The 20,148-nt window shown below is 31.2% G+C and overlaps 1 protein-coding gene across 1 annotated transcript in view; it reads left to right on the top strand.

Annotated features, from left to right (window-relative positions):
• Optix (optix) overlaps positions 1-17,112 on the top strand; it is a 28,229-nt gene extending 11,117 nt beyond the window's left edge. Inside the window, exons 2-3 of the mRNA XM_074238971.1 lie at positions 13,808-14,209; positions 15,580-17,112. Coding sequence (XP_074095072.1) covers positions 13,808-14,209; positions 15,580-16,003 — 826 coding nt within the window. The 3' untranslated portion in view covers positions 16,004-17,112. The remainder of the gene's footprint in view (positions 1-13,807; positions 14,210-15,579) is intronic.
• Positions 17,113-20,148: the final 3,036 nt, after the last annotated feature.

Below are 20,148 nucleotides of genomic sequence, written 5' to 3'. Positions count from 1 at the left end.
TGTCAAAAATCATGGAGTCATGTTCCGAGTTATTTATTATTAGGTGGATAGTGATCGCTGTTAACAATCGATCAGCCCTGAAATCAAGTTATTATTATTTTTATTTTCACCACATGCACGCAAATAATTAGCAATAATAATTGTAATAATTAATAGATACTTTCTTAATTTTATCACGAAAATATTGATTATTTTAATTCTTCGTAGAAATTTTAAGAAATTACATATTTTTTGTCTCCAAGTCTTGAAAATTTTTTATAAGGTCAAATTTCTCTTTAAAAAATTTTATCATAATATAAATAATAAAAATTAAAAAAAAAGTAATGATAATAATAATAACTAAGTAAATAAAGTAAAAAATTTTACACAGTAGCAGTAGCACAAAAGTGACAATTTGATAAATGAGAGACTGTGTCGGTGGATTTATAATATATTTTTTATCTAAATTTAATATTTTACCATTGTCCCTGTCACTAGTCGATAAACAATAAGTGTACAAAGCTGACGGACAAGATATATATGTTGTAGAGTCTCCGGTGGAATGATAATTTAAACGATGACTCTCAGCTTCTTTGCATTCAATTACTAAATAATTGCCGGACGGAGAGGGAGTCGATGATGATGATGATGATGATGATGATGATGATAATGATAATGATAATGATGATGCTGATGATGATGAGAGCTTCTGCTGAGAGAGGAGAGAATAATAATAAATACAAATAAAAAGTTAAAAATGAATCTTCATACCTATATATATACCGAGTTATATTTTATTATTTTTATTTCAACCCTCGACTCATCTCGTTACCGCGCGAAAATCGACGAATGACCGTGACTTCTTGTAAATTATAATCCAATTTATTATTGTCATATTTAATGGCGTATTTGCCGGGAATTTATTATTAAATTGAAATTATTTATTGTTTTCATTTTATTATTTATTATTTATTATTCCTAGTGTTAATTAAATGGTTTAATTGTTTTAATTTGAATTATACGGCGAGCAAATTTTTTATTAATTATTAATCATTTCACGATCAAAAATACCTTTTGTTATTATTATATTATATCATTATTTATTTTTCTTTTATTCGGCTTACAATAGATGTATCCGAGACGTGCTTATTAAAATTTTTGGTGCTGATGCACAAGTCGGGAACGACTTAGTCATCTTCAGAGTATAATCATCGTGTATTTTTAACCTTGTACATAACAATCGCATAATGAAAATCGAAAAATTTAATAAACATTTTTAAAAAAGATACATAATTTTTTTTTCTATCTAAGTCGAAGAAAAATATAAATTTTTTTAGGTAAGACTTAGTCTTAATGTGAATATATAGGCATTATAAATATACTTATAAGGCATTTATTCATAGAGGGTTATCGTATAAACCACAGTAAAGCTAACAGTTGAAATGTCGTCGACCTTAATTATACCGAGGAAACGACGTACAATTATTTCGTGACAGCAAGGAAATCCTTTCGAAATTTATATCCACAGTCGTGAATTTATTTCGTCATCTTAAGAATTAATGAATAGATTTTTTGCCGCCTACAAATTATATCTGCTTTTATTCTATGGTTGGTTTTAGTTTTTGACACCATTTTGACATTTATGAATACTGTTGAGGGTGTTAGTGCCTGTCCGAAAGCTAATTCGACATTTTCTATCAAAACTTTAATTTATTAAAGTTATGATGATTTTGCTCAGGCTTAAAATTTACTAATACATTTGAAATTATGGAATTTCGTGAAAAATTACGAAAATTCATAAAAAAATTCAACTCACTTTACAATCTAGTGGATAAAAGACACTCGCTTAAAAAAAGTTAAAAACACGTTAGTAAAATATTTAACTAAAACATAAAGGATCTTTCAGGGGATCACGTGATCGCGATGTACGTTAAAACGTGAAATTAATCGGAGCCTCGATATAAAAGATAGCCAGTATAATTACTTACCAACATTACATTGGATGATGTTACTATCTGGCATTTTTTTATCTCCTCACACCGACACATTTATGTAACACACATGCATTTTTTTTCTGCCGTTATTTTCGCCGCGTAAATGCATTCACCTTGATAAAAATCTATCGTATATATATATATATATATATATATATATATATATATATATATATATATATATATATATATGCGTGTATGTTTGCATTGTTACAGAAATGAGGACACGTGTATTGTCCGGCAATATATTTTTAATATTTTCAATGGAATATAATACTTTTAATAAAATATTAAATAAACAAACTGAATCGTTAAACATGTCAAAAAAAAAAATTACATACATAAATCTCAGGATTGCAAAGGCTACAAAGTTTCTCGTTACAATTATTTTTTACTTACCGTTCAGCTTTCTCTGATCTTTCACATATTCATAGCCTTGCATATTACATACCATCTACATATACCTTGTGGGTATGTGATATGTATTTTATTTATTGAAAGGGAATGAAAAAAGTAATCAAGTCAGAGAGCTAGCTTGTACCTCTGCTCTAAGAGTATAGTTGGTGTAAAAGAGACTCACCTGCAACTCTGGAATCGATATCATGCCAGGTGTATAACCTCGCGCATGCTATTGACGCTTAACTTCGCTCCGCGGGCTATACCTGGAAGCCCTGTCGACGAGCATAATTTCACACTCGGTTTCACCGCCCACAATACGCCATATCAAGTAATACACGTATGACTTTTATCAAAGACTATTTTCTTTATCCTTTATTTATAATAAAATTTATTTCATTAATTTTGGTTATAATTATAATTAATAATTAGTTTTTTATTTTTGTCCTGAAAATTATTACACGTTGAATAAATAAATAATGATAATAATAAAAGGATGAGAATAGAATCCTTATTACAAAAATACAAATACGAATGAGTATATAAAGTAGAAGAGAGTAGAGAGTAGATTGAAGCGGTGGTGGTGTGTTTTATCGAATTTGACACTTCAAGAAGCCGGAACATTGAAAAGGGACCGCGTAATATCAACTCGTTGTTACTCGGTGGGTTTTGTTGGCAAAGTTGTTGTACTAGAGGAAGATCGTTGCCTCGAGGGACTCGGGGACTCGCTAATTTCCACTTTGGACTTTACGATAGTGCTCCGAAATAAAACCAGATAAAATCGCCGTCCTAGTCAATTCCCGCAGGATTTTCATAAGTTTTTTTTTTTTTTTTTTTTTCTTCGTCAATTTACAATAACAAGTTAAGTAGTCCAAAAGGAAATAAAATAGAATAGAAAAGAAGGAAATTTTATACCACTATTTACTATTTTGTGTGGTATATTAAATTATTTTGCAGTACTCAACGTCCACGCGGACTCAATAGAGTGATAGATATTGACGGTGTCGATTGTCGATCAATTGAACTGAACGGTCGACGGTCGACGGTTCTTTGCGGGTATACTATATATATGGGTATATGTGTGTATGTAGGAGGTCAATTTATCGTTCAAGAGGCTATTCTTGACGCGAAATTGCCTGAAATTGGTTTACAGGCTCTATAGAAGCACACTACTGCATCTACACGGCTTAGAAATTGATTCGTTTTTCGAGCCAAAGAAAACGGAGACCCGCGAATCGTTTAATTTTTCCACCCTTGGTCCATTCAAAATCATTTTAATATATACTTGAAACGTTCAGGATATTTCTTTATGTGCATGTACAATTCACTATTGTGCAAATCATATTTGGTCAATTTTTCAAAGCTATACTTTATGTCAGAAAAATTGACAAATAGCATAATCTTATAAATTCAGTTTATCTTTTCTTTGTCACAACTAGGGTTTAGGGACTATAAATGTTTTTCAAAAGGTTTAAAATATTTTAAGTACTGTAAGTTTAAATTCAGGCTTGAAAATTCTTGTTCAACCAAAGAAACATAATACTGAACTTAACAGACATCTGATCATTGTTTTTAATTTTATTAAAATAGTTAATTGGTACAAGAATAATTTTTTTTTATTAATTTAAAGCTTTAATTAATAAAATGAATAGTTTTTGATTAAGTTAAAAAACATTAAAATAAAAAAATTCCAGTAGTTATCTCCCATTACAATTGAGTAGCTTCTTCCTACTAAAATCTCTCGACCAGCTTTAATAATAATTTACAACTTGCTAATGAAAATCATAAATCAAACCATAAACTATAGAAATAAAATACGTCAACAAAAATGAACCACTGGCAAACAAATAACGAGTTCAGTAGCTCGAATTACTTTGATGAAAGAACATAAAGCATAAAATCAAATAATTATATGTGATAATGAAGACAACAGGTTCGATAGCGAGTTAATTGTTGGTAAACGTGTCGTAAATCTCCGAAACGAAGACATTTATGATGGGTTCACATCCCTTATGATTGAGTTTTAAATCATCGCGTAATTTACGACTGATCTTATGTATAAAAACTTTATACCCATGAAAAATTTTTTTTGATACAGCCATATCCGGTATATATGTTAGAATAAAATAATTTTACAATTTTTTTGTGCACATAAGCTGAAATGTTATATTAAAAAAAAAAAAAAATCGGTTTAAAATTCGATTTTTTTGGTAACTGAAAATTCATGTCAGATCAGCTTCTTAGGAGAGTAAAGAAATAAATTTTTTAATTAAAATTAATACCTTGAAATTAACTATCTTGTATTATGAGACGATTTAGCAATCATGCGCCACCTGTCGAAAATTTTCAACACTAACTTATCGAAAAATTATAAATTTACTTATAAAGTCATATCAGGCTTGGTGGGCATTTTAAAAATTATATATGAACTTTTTAGACTATATATGAAATTTTTTTACGGATAAAAAATTGCATATTTTATTCTATTTTATTCTGTGCCATGAATAAAAGCACATCGATCACGGGTCGGCGTAATTGATAATACAAAATGATCTGATGCGTAAAAAGTTGTGATGACAATGAGTTAGAGCAATCGAGGAGGGGGATGGGAACGAGAATGGGGGTGCCGTGTATTATCCATTACATCGAAGCCCGGACGAGTGACAAAATCTTGGCTGGTAACTTAGTGACATCCCTTAGGGTATGAAATGTTACCCCTATCGTCCAACGATATCCCTCTGTGCTACTCCGGTCTCTTGCAGTCGCAGATCGGTCAGTGGTGCATGAAACAGTTAAGCATCAACAATGTAAGCCAATCAAGGGACTAAGGGCGGCGGGTATATCACTGAACCGGAGTCCCGTGGTAATCGCCTGAAATTGCGTTAAATTTAAATTTTTACTCAAGCTCGTCACCGTTCCTGGACTATCTATATATATAGATAAATATATAATAATATGCCCTGTAGCTCACCCCAATACGGAACTACACTCTGTACCGAGCTCTACTCTCCTCTCTACTCAGCCTCAGGGGATTCGTGTTTTCGATGTCAAGTCTTTGATGCCATAGGAGATCTACAATGCTTGCCTGATGATTGGTTTCACATCACAAGCGGATATATTTGCTATCTTTAAACGTAAATTAGTTTATTTTCATTATTGTTCATGTTCATTCACATGACTTTAAAAAAAAAAATTTTTTACTGCTTCAATTGTTCGTGAAAAAAGTTTTAGAGTCTTTTTTAAATATGATAAAAAATTTCTTAATATTAATAAAAAAATATTATTAATATATTTATAGCATTAAAACTAATTCAAAAATTAATTTTTACAAATTTGAATGATTATTTAAAAAATCTAAATCGAGCATTTTATCTTCAAGGTTTTCAATTACAAAAAATACCTTCAACCTCAACGAGATTCTAAGTTTGCACAAATCAGTGCCTCAATAATTCCATTTGAAGGAATTAAAACTCAGAAGCTCAAATTATCTGGACTAATTCACATTATTCACATATACATAATATATAATATAATAAATCTACTCAGCCGAGCGTGAAATAATACACAGCAGATCTTAGAGGGGTGGGATGAAAATGAAGAACAAACTAAAGCAAATAAGCTTTAAGCAAAACGAGCAAACCTCGTCGACTAAAAGGCTTACCGAGTAATTTGCGACGGCTTAAGGCACGCCGGCCAGCCAATCTGGTCCTCCCTCTTTTCCCCGTTCACGTGTGAAATCTTATACCATCCAGCATAATACATCACTACATCCAAAATCCAGCATCCTGCATCCTTTATAAAGAATAGCATTAGTTTTATTCTCAGCAAATTCTCCAGTCTTCGAAAAATAACCATTATTCGTTCTCCCGTTCAACTTATTCAACAAAAAAAAAAGATATCTCGGTTCAAGAATGATATTATTGCCTGCAGAATGTTTGAAGGGAATGTCTTAATTAAAAAAAAAATTCTTCTTTGTATTGAAACATTTTCTTAAATCAAAAATTCCCATACGTTTGAATAAAAATATATTCTGGCTTAATTTAAAAATTAATTATTTTGAGTAGACAAAATTATTTTTGTTAATTCAAATTTTTAATACAATTAGCTTAAAAAATTTTTTTTGAATCAAGTAAAAATTTTTAAAGACCAATACGTTGTTGGTTTAAAATAACCTTTTTTTTTTCTGTGTGAAAATAATAAAGATTCATCCCGTCGGATTCTCGATTGGTAATTTGAATTTGGAGCATCGGCTAAGCAAAACAAAATAAAAAGGCGCTTACTAAACGGAACTCTTTGAAAAATGATCCAGATTCGATCGGTTGTTCCTTTCCACCTTGTGGATCATCCTTAATATTAAAGAAGCTAAAGATAGTGCGGCTTCTAGTCACAAGTCACAAGTATCCGCTTCTCATTCCTCGTTCTCTTCCGTATAGTATTAAGTATTATATTAAAATTACCCGAAATGGAACCGAACACGGAGCAACAACTTCGTGTGGTTTTACGGGCTGTCGCCCAGAATTTGCTCCACTCCGTGAATTTCGTTGGTGAAAGCCTAATTGACCGTGCGAGAGCACTGCAAGTATAAGTAGGACCTTCTTCTTAGGTTTTTGTACACTTTTATAGACACACTTTTTCTAATATTATTTTTTACCTTACATTTGATATATAACGGTTAGATATACCTGTGGGCACGGGTGGTCGTATCGATTTCTCCTTCTATTCGGATTCGTCGACAAAACCGATCCGATTACTCGGTTACGTCCTATCCTCCGAATGTTTAGATATAGATATTCTATTTTCAGATTTTTTAAGAAGGACCATCCATGCATTAAGTCACGCGATTTTCCAGATTTTTAGACCTCCTGGTCACGTTTTTAACTTTTTTTTACTTTTAATCCAATATAAAATAAAATCAAAAAACTTCAATTCAAACCAACTAATAAATTAATTTTTCAAACATTTTTTATCCAAATTGTTCAAGATTATTTTTCTTAAAAAAAAAATTCATTTTTGATTCGACTAATTAGTTTTTTTCTTATTATTGATCTAAATATTGGTCAAATAAAATTTTGTCTGACACCATCATATATAGTTTAATTAACTAGAATTTTTTCTTCATAAGTTCAAAATTTAGTGACCTAATGTCCTTGATATCAGTCCTAAAGTTCCGTTGATCAGCTTATAAATTTAAACTACAACTACAACTAGCTCGGGTGTCTGACACTTAACCGATCTATATAAATCTAGCAAGATGGGTGGTCACGGGTTGAACGAGCCGGGGTATTGAGTTCTATTGATAAATTTATAATTCGGTGCATAGACCTAGAAAAGGCCTTCAACTTCCATATTAAATGAGATGAGATGATGTTGATGCTGGTGATATTGATGGTGTGCTTTAAATTTTTATCGAGTAACTAAATTTGGCCTGAGTGTTTAAAACTGAGCAAAGTATGGGTCGGCTATCCACTTGAAGACCCTTATAGATATGTATATGTATATAATATTCATCAATCTCTTGAGTCGATCTCGTTGATGACGGGCTCTTTAAAAGTGACGCGTGCGCCTTTTAGTGAAAAGACATGATGTAGCATGTAGTTAGTAGCCCTTGGAAACAAACGAAATGTTTTATTTTATCAACATCGGAAATTTTTGGAAAACGTGGAAAAAGATAGGGGCTTTGTTAATTTATCTGATGGGCAAGCTGTGAACTAAGAGCTAGCTGAGTGAAAAGGTGAAGGTGAGATCGATTAGACTGTAGCGGGTTGAAGAACAGCCATCGATATCCGGGAAAGACGTCGAGAGCTTCCAAGCTCACTCTCGACTAAAGTATTTGCCCTCAAACTCAAACATCAGCCAACACGAAAGCACGGCGTACTTGTACCTTCTGCGATGTATGTACAGAGGTATTAAATTGTATAGGAGCTTAACGCTGAATAAGACTCATCACTTTGTCCCTCGAGCAATGCTCCACTCCCAAATAATCTTGTCTTCTTTTGTCCACGCTCGCTCAGTACGGGTGATATATTTCTCTTGCAAACTTTAATGCTTACACATTCTCGACAAAGCCGAATCGCTTTTTGATTGCAACATTTATTATTTACCAACAAATCAACAGGATTTTGATTTAAATGCAAGACAAGTTCGTTTGTTTCAAGAAAATATACTGGAAAAATTTTTTTCTTTTCTTTGAATGTTTTTTTTAAAACTTTATATAGATTTAAAAGACTATTTTTCATTGGTTCAATTTTTTAACTAACTTCTCAAATTTTTTTCCTCTTGAAAAATCCTCAAAATTATTTCTTCTCAATCTACCTCCAAAAATTCGTTAATTCTTTTCCACCGCAATTTTCTAAAATTTCACCATTTCTCAAACTTTCCGACTTTTCCGAGCATCTCACTCCTGAACCCCCATCCTTCTCCCTTTCACCTAAAAATTTCCTCAAAAACCTAAAAAAACAGTATTTTCTTGATTTCTGAAGCATAAACAGATATTATCTCGCCCACATTTTCCTTAAAAAAAAAAAAATTGTCTATAATGCTTCCGGTTTCCATGCAACCCAATGATGATCTTTTTCCACACCAAGTAACGGCTTAATTAAGCATCAGCCCAATTTGCGATTGTTTTCTTTACAATGTTACCATTCATCCCATACATTCATTCCTTTAAGCATTAGAATGTTTACATATACTAATCTATTTATTTTAAATATTCACAGACCTGTGCGCTACTTGTCTTTATACACATTACATTAAAATTCCCACACATAATACAGGACATACCAAAAAATGAATGTACCATGTTAAATTCGATCGTGCATACTGTTAAATTGCTGTGATGTCTAGGGTCTTAATTATACCGTCGTTTATCTCGGATGGCTGCTAAAAGGACGGATAATTTTCCTGGAGATAGACACAGACTAAAGTGAATGAGAATGAGACAAGACCGGGATGAAAATTTGAATATATATCTATAATAATAATAATAATGTATTCAAGAATAGTCGAGTGAATGATGAGTCTTGTTCGTCTCTCATGTTGTTGAAACAGAGGCGCCCTCAAGCGAGGACAACGAATTTAACGGTTAAGTCTTGTCTCATAAAATTCACCTAAAGACAACAGAATTACATATTATTATTATTATTATTATTATTATTATTTTATGTATAAATATATGTAGTAGGTAATCTCCGGATGCAGTTACCCTCACAGGATGTTGTACGGTCACTTTTTAGGATTCAATTTAAATTATTTCACAAAGTTACTTATTGTCTATACTCTTAAAAAACAAATCTGTGGATTTAAATTTTAATTTTATGAGAAAATTTTTACAGGAATGTCTTTCTCATGGATGATGATAGAATAATAAGTAAAAGGGCTTTGTAGACATAAAACAAAATGTAAACACTAAAAAGTTGTAGCTTCCAATTTAAGAGGATGATACGAGGAAGACATAAAAGAAATTCGGTAAAAAAACTATTTGTATTTAATAACTTTTAGTTTGGTTTTTAAAATAATAAAATATCAATTTACTACACGTATTTTCTTTGGAAGACTATAGTGTCTCTTTGGGGTTCAAGTGGTATGTACGATGTATATATATATATATATATATATATATATATATATATATATATATATATATATATATATATATATATATATATATATATATAGAATAGTCTTTGTAGTTTTTGTATTGTGGATTTATCTAGAGTAAAATAGGACGCACTTAAAAGCGGTCAACATATCGGAATTCACCGACAGGAGTGAAAACTTGTGTAAGGGAGGAAATGGATATAATAGGAAATATAATAGACAAGTGGCTTGCTGAACAAACATTTGTCGCATTCTCTGCAACTGGTCTGCTGTTTTGTGTTGAGAGTTTTGAAAAAGATGTATTATATACTTAAACTTTTAAGTAAAGTGCAGCTAAAAAGTTGCCCGATCGCAATATCCGATAAAATCCTGCAAATCATTCGACTACCTGTTCTCTTCACTCGAATGGTAGAGGTTCGGCCACCATTTTCAGCGTGTAGAATATCGCCAGTCAAACGCGGTTTTTATTTTGGATACTGCTGCGTATTTTTAAACTCTGAAATAACAAAATTACCATCTGTCATTTACGTTTGAATTTTTAAAGGCAAATGTTGCATAAAGAACGTTACGTGGTGGTCACTTTTCATAAAAATTCGGATTGAGTGACTTGGAGAAATTTGGAAAATAATTATATTGAAATTAGCAAACACCTGACTATTTTTAAGTTTAATTTGAAAATAAAGAAGCTTTAAAATGAATCTGAAAATATTTTTTGATGTAAATTTTTCATTAAAATTTTTCGTAATCATGTCAAAGAATAATATCAATTTTACAAAATTGTGAAAATTTTTAAAGTTAAATATTAATTATCAAAAATTATTCATACGATTTTAAATTAAAACAAAATACAAATTTTTTCAGTTTTAATTTAAGAAACTAGAATTTGAATTTGCGCGCGCAAGCGCGCGCTTGAATGTAGAGTTTGCATATATTTTCATGCTTATGATATATTCGACCAATCACATCACGAATAAATTGATGCCACATACATTTCATCTCAATTTTATATTAAGGATTATAAGGAATGTTTTGAAGTCTTAATAAGTGAATAAAATAATAATAAATAAAATAAAAGAATGAGCATCGGATACCCCCTTAGTATAAAGCACACGTGTAATAAAAGAAGGAATAATATGATCTAAAAGAGAATTGAATGTATAAAACGTTGGAGAAAGAGATGAAGCCGTCAAAGTCGCTGGAAGGGGCCATATCGTTTTAACGTCTCTATTAGCGGCTATTAAAAACGAGCTGGGGATGAAAAAATGCCCGGGGGTCGGGTGGGGTGTAGAGTAACGCGAGCACGTAAGAGTAAGAGCGAAAGAGTGAAAACTATTTTATCGTACTCGGGTACGAATACTACAAGATAATAATAATAACAATAATAACAATAATAACAATATAGCAGCGATAGTAAAAAATGAAAAAGAAGAGAATGAGAAAAAGACAGGGTGCATGCATGGACCGTTTCAAATCGCGCCTCTGCTCGGCCGTCGTTCCATTCCGTCGTTCACATGAACGATGCACACCGTGCCGAGGTATCCAGTTACCTTTTGTCGTGGGCCAAACCGGGCTCAGATTTTTCGGCGATACGTACCCCCATTGTGCATCTGGGTATTTAACCGTATACTGTTATGTGCCCTGTACCCTGTACCCTGTGCGTAGTTCAGCTAAAGGTGGACAAGGGACTCGAGACGAAGATGCGGAAATTTTGTTTTAGGGGGGAAAAATCAAAATCCGTTCGGGTGGTGCCTATATATACTAATATAATATGAAAGTAGATATGAGCCTTTTTTAATAGTGTACCATGACACGTCGTCCAGATTCTGTTAAAATGATATCCCGTTCTTTGCACTCTAGACCTTTTTATTCTCCATAGGGGTGCTTATTATTTTTATAAAATTGTTTTTTTTATTTTAAGTCAAATTTTATTTTTTTTCATAAAATTTATTAGTTATTATTTATGACAAATTTTAGAATTCTTACGACACTGAAAAAAAAATATATTCGATTCAAAAAAATCACTTTCAAAAAAACTGTATGTCTATTCTATAAATATTTTTGCCGACGAGGTTTATGTAAAAAAAAATTTCTTAAATACGCTCTAATTAAAAATCTTGAAGCAAAAATGAAATTTTAAATCAAGTAATTTTTTTTTTTTTGGGTATAAAAAATTTTTTTCTTCAAGAATTGTAGCAAAATTTTATCCTGTGAATATAAAATGATATTAACCGTAAAGTTTAAATTCGAATGATAGGTTCACCGACCGAGTAAGCGGCATTATATCCCGTCCATCGTAATATAATTGGCAGAGACCCGTGGACTTTAGTACGTCCGGTGATATGCTTTGAAAAAGCGTCTTGTCATCCCGCGTAAATGCACGCGCCGTTACCACACGCATCCGGACAGTGCACCTGATACCCAATTTTACATTTACACATGTGTATACACAAATTTCGTACTACCGAATTTTGGTTATTTTTTTCCACCATTTCTTATATCCTTAATTCATTTTTTTAATATATATAACACATGTAATAGCAGATACAGAATAGCATCAGCGGTGTCTTTGGAGTAAAAGTCCGCAGCATATAAATGCCTTCTTGATTTGCTACACCCTTCTCATTAATTTTAAATGGTCACGTGTGAAATGATTAATTGCCGAATTTAACATAAAATTATTTTTCGATCATTAAAAAAAAATTCATAACTTCCAAGAAAACAAACAAACAATTTATTTGAGTTCTTAAAAAATTAATCACAAATTTGTTAATTTATTTATCGAAACAAATAATAGTTAAATAAACGAGAGTTGACACTCGTTTGATGTCTGATGGCAACTGCATGTTGCAAAATGTCAAATAAAATAAACTACTTGAAGCTCAAAAAGAAAAATCCATAAAGACTGAAAGCGATAAAAGACGGCTGTTGAGTTTCACAGTAACGAATATAAGGGACAGACCGATTAGTAATGAAAACAGTTTATATTTTTTGTCTTGTTTTATTTATACTTTTACTGCCATTTGTGTTTCGTTCTCGAGTTTCATTTACGCTCTAATGTACATCAACGGGAGTTTATACTCAGGTTTTTAGTTTTTTCTGCCTTTTTTTTTTTTTTTTAATTTGTTTCAATTCTGCCGAGAGCTGGGATCGATTCAGTGTCGCCGACAGCAAAGGAATTGTAAAGTGGAAGCACGGATTGTTTCTTCTTTTAAATCATTTGTATATACAACACTCTTTTTGAGCTTAACTTTAGTAATACGAATCTTGAATTTTTATTCTTTCATCATTATTGTTTTCGATGTAATTCAACATTTTTTTGACGCGAGATACTACCGAGTCATTGGGTGAACCATTTGTTTACTTTTTAATTATGTAAATATATATTAAAAAAATCATCAACCAATGTTTAAATGTAACTAATACAAATTTACAAAGAAGCTTAAAATAATTTTATTTGAAAATGTAAAATTACTCTTTAAAAAGTATTTTTTTTTAACTAATTTATGAAAATAAAATACGATAGACGGTACTTTAATTACCTCTTCTACTATACAAGTATCGTAGTTAATTATTGTAGTGTTATGAGCAAGTAACGAGCTGTAAAGCGATTATTATTAACACTCTGTTAGTCAGTAAGACAAGAGCTGGGAATGTATCGACATTTAACACCTTACACTTTAAATAAAATGAAAACATTATTACTTAAATCTTGAGAAACAAACAACTTGCATAAAATTGCAAATAAAATTCTTCAAAATTCAAGAAAAATAACAGTAATTTTTAAACAAAAAATTCTTTTGAGTAAAAAATTCTAAATAGAAGATTTTTTATAAAACTTCCAGATTGCAACAGCAATCAGGCCCAGGAGGTGCAGGTTCTAGACGACCTCTCAGTCCTGGAGGAGGAAGCGACTCAGAAGACTCCGACATATCTCTCGGCGGAACTTCGCCACCCTCGCCGTCTTCGACCCCGCCATCGCAGTCCCACCACCAGCCTTCACCAGTTTCCTTGGGTCCGGTGGCGCCTCTTCCACCCCCAGGCCTCGGATTCAGGTACGATCCGACGCAGACCCAGCTTCGGTTCAACCACATGACCGCCTTCAAGTTTCCACCGACGGGGTTCAGATTCGAGCCCCATAGTCCGCAGCACAACCACCCCGCGATCCCGAACGCAGGAGGAATCTTCCGGCTGACCGAGACCAGTCCTTTCCAAGCCGTCGGGCCCAGGGGCGATCTCGGTTCGAGGTCTGTATACCGACATATGGTTAGAGAACGTTATTTGCATTTGTAATTTGTAAATATTTATTGTAAGTTTGTACTGTAGTTTCCTATCCTCTGTATATATAGTTTTATTTTTTTAATTTAACTTTTTGTACCTAGATTTATTTTCTGATCCTGATCCTTGTAGAAATTGCTTGTATTTTTATTTTTATGTTTGTAAAATTTAGTGATTATACCCAACACTGATAGAAGAATTTATTAGCTCTTGATAAATTAATTTAGTAAGAAAAGATTTATTAATTTATCAAATACACTAAGAGAAAAAAATATTGATATTAAGAAAGTTTTTTTAATCTAAAAATATATAGCGAAAAAATTAAACTATAATAAATAATATTGAATTTATTATAAATAGTAATTAATTAATTATAAATACTATTTAAAAAAAAAAAAAATCACAATTTTAACAGTTAACTTAGATTTTTTATTCAAATCGTACATTTTAATAGACTTTAATTCACTTATAATACACTTTAATTAATTAACAGTTTATTTATTATGTTTAGTAAATGTTTATTAATTATTCCGGTGTTGAAAAATCATTAAAAAAATATTAAATTAAAAAAATTTATTAATTAAATTTCAAAAAATTCTTTTATCAGTGAATAGTTTTTTTTTAGTGGAAGAAACTGTAGTAATAGTGCATGGGTTATTTTTTTTTATTTTTATGTTTATTTTTTTGTATATTAATTTAATTAATGTTAATTTTGTAAATATTTTTTTTTTAAGTGTCTTATATATAGTGGATGAATGCATGTAAATTAGATGTAGTTACAAGTAGTTATAGTGTTAATTGTTGATATGATGACAGGATAAATGTTACTAACAGATGCAATCAATCAAGTGAGAATAACAAAAAGAGTTTTATTTATAAATATATTTATATTGATGATATTGAACATGATAAATGATAACGCATGAATATTTAATATTTATCAAAATTAAAATTATAAGTGATAACTGATAATTTACTGATAAGGATTAAAAGTTATTTATTTAGATTAAACTTTTATCGAGCTGTCATTTATTATAAACTAAATGAATATTGGTTAAATAAAATATTATCGAAAAGTATTTTTTGCCCTTTTTGTTACTACCTTCGATGCATGCATGAAAATTTTGTGACTAAAAAATTTTTAAATTGAAGGATAAGAATTTTAACTTTATCTTTCCGAGCTTCAATTTTTCGTCTTAAAATTTTTTCAAAGATAAAATATCAAATCAAATTATTGATAGAAAATTATCCTTAAATTTAATCGCTTCAATTTTCGAACAATGTAACTGTAATTTGTAAAAAAAAAAGTAAATAAATAAAAATAATTATAATCTTATAGATTACCAGACCCACTGAGTTTGCCACCTCCTCGACTGCACCCGCACGAGGGGCTCCTTCACCATCCTCACCACCCACAGCACCAGCTGCCAGAAGGAATCTCCCGACTGTCCTCCGAGGGATCTCGTTTGTCTGACGGTGGAATCTCTCGTCTCTCGGACAGTCTGAGCGAGGCACATAGTCCTCCACTGGTGGCGACCAATCTCTCGGTAACAGGCCCGCTACGAGTCGCGGTTCCAAGTCCACACACGCCCTCGTCCCGCGGAAGTCCACTCTCGAATCACCAGACACCTTCGTCTCAGCAACAGAACCAGCCATCCTCCGCTCCGGCGGCTACCCAGGGACTGATCCGCGTGGTGACGCCTCCGACGCAAAGCAATCCGCCGAAACCGCCACAAATTCACAGGCCATTCTCACCCGCGTGATACCTCAGCTCAGTGAGTTGTAATTTGTAATTTGTCAGACAAATAACGCCGTTGTCAATAATTCATTCAATTATTTAATAATTGAATTTTTCCCATTTTTCAGACATTTAATGTTTTATTTTATTTTATTTCGTAGTCTGTAAATATTAAATGAATAAATAAATTATATTATATATCATATTAAAAATAAAAAAAAAAAATTTAATTAATATGAACTTTTAGGCCAAGCTTTCGCTGTAAATATTGAATTTTTAAAAAATAATCGAGTAAATTTTTTAAATTATTTATAATATTTAATGGAGGAATAAGGATGTATATTGTGACGCTGGTAGTCGTTTAGGAGATATTTGGTCGCTCGAAGCACCAAATGTTTTACCTTATTTCTTGTATTATTAATTATTATAATTATTATTGTAAGTTATTAAGTTTATTATTAATGAAAATGTTTCTTTGAGAAACATCGATCGCGCAATTATCTTCTAGATTATTGTAAATATTATTATTATTAATATTATTAAAAATGATTTATTAATTACGAAAGATCACCGCGAGTGAACTAGTGGAAGAATTATAATATTTAATTACTAATTTGATTGGTGAATTTTTCTTTAGTAGAAAACTTGAGGCAAAATGAAAAATTATTTGTAATTTGTAATTTGTAAAAAAAATTTTTTGGAGTAAATATAAGTATTTGGAAATTCATGACAATTTTTTATTTTAAATTTTACGCGGAGAAAAAATAATAAAAATACCTATTATTTATACAGTAAATTTTCCATCACTGAAATTTTCAATTTTTTTCCGTTTAAAAAGAAAAATTATCAATAAAGTTAAAAATACAAAAAATTCATTCTGCCTCAAATTTAATTTTAAAATCCGCAAGAGATAAGACTGATTCGCGGTGAATTAAAATTAATGATTCTTTGATATGCAACAACGAAAATTGTTGTGAATTTTGTGCAAAGTGGCAAAACATTAAAAAATTTAGAAAATTAAATACCGAAATTTTCCTTAAATGAACAATTTTGGTTTGACAAAACAATTGTAAAAATTACTGGAGTAAAAATATAAAATGATAAAACATGAGTAAAGTAAAGAATAAAAAAAAAGTTTCACTAGTTAAAAATAATTGTATAGGTAATTCTTTATAAATATTGAACATACGTCCTAGATATATGCATAGATTAGGTCGTAAATATAAAAATTATACAAATTATACATATTATATATATATATATATATATATATATATATATATATATATATATATATATATATATATATATATACGAAAATTGGACAGAAATTATGATAAACAATTATTATTGTCATTAATTATTATAATTATGATGATTATTATTACTATTATTATTTGCGCCTGTAAATAAATTCACGCGAAAATATATTAACAAATTATTATAAATAAAATGGAGTACTTATTTACAGAACCAATTTTTCCTGTTGTGTATGAGTTATAGTTATAATAATTGAAATAATGTAAAGTTTTATGTCGACACGAATCGACATGTGGGCGTGGGTGTCACTTACTATTTAAACCAATCACAAGTCTGGCATTGCTTGTGTAACTGATCCCATAGGTTGACGCCGCGCCGCAAGCTCATGATATGCTAGTAAAAAGTTTGTATCAACATTATTATCCTGCGCATGCTCCTAACCCTGAATTACCCAAGGATAAACAACTACCCTACAGTACATTTTATTGTTAAACTTACAGAAGCTAAAAATACCTGGTTTAAAAATATTTTTGAGCTTAAATTGACGATATTTTGTCTGAAATTAAATTCATTGAATTTGATTTAAAACTCCATGAAAAAATTTTATAAAAACAATATTTTCAATAAATATTTTTGTAGTTTAACATACAATTTTTTTTTAATTTTTTCATGAAGAAATGATCAAATTCTTCGACATAAATTTCTTGGCTTAAGATTTTTTTCCATAAGATAAAAATAATTTTTTCAAAGCAAACGAAAATTTTAATAAAAAAAATTTTCTATTTTTGGAGTAAAAAAATACGTTCCTTTTTCTTTAAAATAATTATTAACCCTAAATATGTCATTTAATTTCATCGATATTATGATTGTGATAACGATAACGATTATCTTACCGGTCTTAATCAAAATTTGTCTCTGACACACTCGTGTCCAATCTCTATCTCTGCCTCTACCTTTACATTCTCCATCCAATATTTCAACGTATGTCTCCAATCGATCACCACCACACATAACACACAAAATACACATCGATAAAACTAGTATGAACTCCCTCCATGAAATGTCACCCCCCCCCCATTATTGTCGAACGTCACGCTTTCCGCCTCGGCTGGGCGTGTTTTGACAGTTGCTGCTCTGACACTTCTAGCACATTCATTAAAAAGTGGTTCTCACTTCCACCGAGCCATCCTCTGGCCACCCAGTTCCAAAAATGGCTTTCCAAATCCATGAAAATTAACCCGCCAGATCTCCAGAGCTTCAAATTCCCTCCAAAGTTTCCATTCATAATAAAAATCATATTTAACAAAATCATGTGGATGATTATACCAAAATGTGAAACTAGATATTGAAACAGATGATTTTAGAAAGTTGAGAGCCACGAGCCCAGCTGTCCGGATTTAGATGTTTAGGATAATGTGGTCGGATATACAACTAAATAATCTAGTCCAGTCTGCTCCGTATTAGTAAGTGCCAAAAGCCCCGTCAGTATATTATATTTACAAATTGTCTGTTTAGTTAGAGAAGGACGGGCGATATATAATGTATATACATATGAGAGTTGTATTTATATTAGAGACAGACATAAACAAGGACTAGAGCAGTCTATGCACTGTCAAAAAATAGCAGAGTGGATGATTTTTAATTGACTTAATCCTTCCGAAATTGAATTGACTCAAAGAAGGATTTTATTAACATTATAAAAAAAAAACCCGGAGAATAATTTTTTTTTTTTTTTTTTTTTTTTTTTTTAATAAAAATAGTAGTTATTCATTTAAAAATGATAAAATGCTTATTTAGAAATTTAAAGATATCATGCATATTTTTTTCTTTGTTTGATATAACATTTTTTTATTAATAAATTCTTTCTTTCACATTAAGATTTATCAACAAGACATAATGAAAAATTCTTGAACCAAAAATATTTTGAAGAATTTCATTATCTAGAAACAAGACAAAAAATTCTTGAGTTTAATAAAATTTTTTTAGTTCAAAAATTTTTCTCGAGAATCAAGTTAATTTTTTTTCAATGTTAGGATTTTTGGAGCAGAATTGATAATAAAGAAAGCATATAAGTTTATAACTATTCTGTAGGGTCTAGTGGTTATTTGTAGACAGATTCGACACTTTTTACAATAAACTCAATCATAATAGATCGATATATCTTTTGGTGTATGTATAATAACATACATACATTACACATATGCCTACATATTTATCCACATTGTCTGTAGGATGGTATGTCATATATTATTTACCTTTTCCATCGGATTTGCGCCGAGGAGTGTTTAGAAAAAAGGGAGTAGAAAGAGAAAAAAAGCGAGGACGATTATGACGAAGATTATGCCCCAGGTATTTGTTGTGCTACACATTGAGGGTCTCGAATCTCGACGTGTCACGAGCTCAAAAATGCTAGAGGGGTAAAAGGTGTGAAAAAGCACCGGGTAAAAGATGAAGCTGAGGCTATTAAAACCAAGATCTAATACCAAAGTATTAGTATTGGTGTTGGTTTGAATTTTAGAGGGTTCATTGTTGCGGTAAGAAGTTTTTCGTATTTTGGTATTATCCATTGTGGAGATGAATATCGGTGAAAAGCTAGACGGAATTGAGCCGGGAATTGTCGGGGCTTATAAAATTCCTCGGCAGGTCGCCCCCGTGGTGGTGAGTCCACTTCTTCCGGCTATTGGAGACGCTGGATCATGCTCTCTTGGGTGCTCGAGGACGCGGGATAATTTTAAGAAGACGCTGTACACGTTATCCGCCCAGAATAGGACTGCATTGACGTGCTTTACTTTTTCAGATATTGAGATATATAGGTGTGTATTTGGGCTAAGAGATCTTTTGGAATCTTATTTGGACACAAAGAAAGCCCATTCTTTCTGCGGACGATTATGAAACTGGAGCGCTAGGAAA

The sequence above is a fragment of the Cotesia typhae genome, unplaced genomic scaffold (assembly GCF_013202065.1).
Source record: "Cotesia typhae breed Kobodo isofemale line unplaced genomic scaffold, CoteBio_Ctyphae contig_23, whole genome shotgun sequence".
Classification (NCBI taxonomy): domain Eukaryota; kingdom Metazoa; phylum Arthropoda; class Insecta; order Hymenoptera; family Braconidae; genus Cotesia; species Cotesia typhae.
This window is presented reverse-complemented; position numbering and strand designations above follow the sequence as displayed.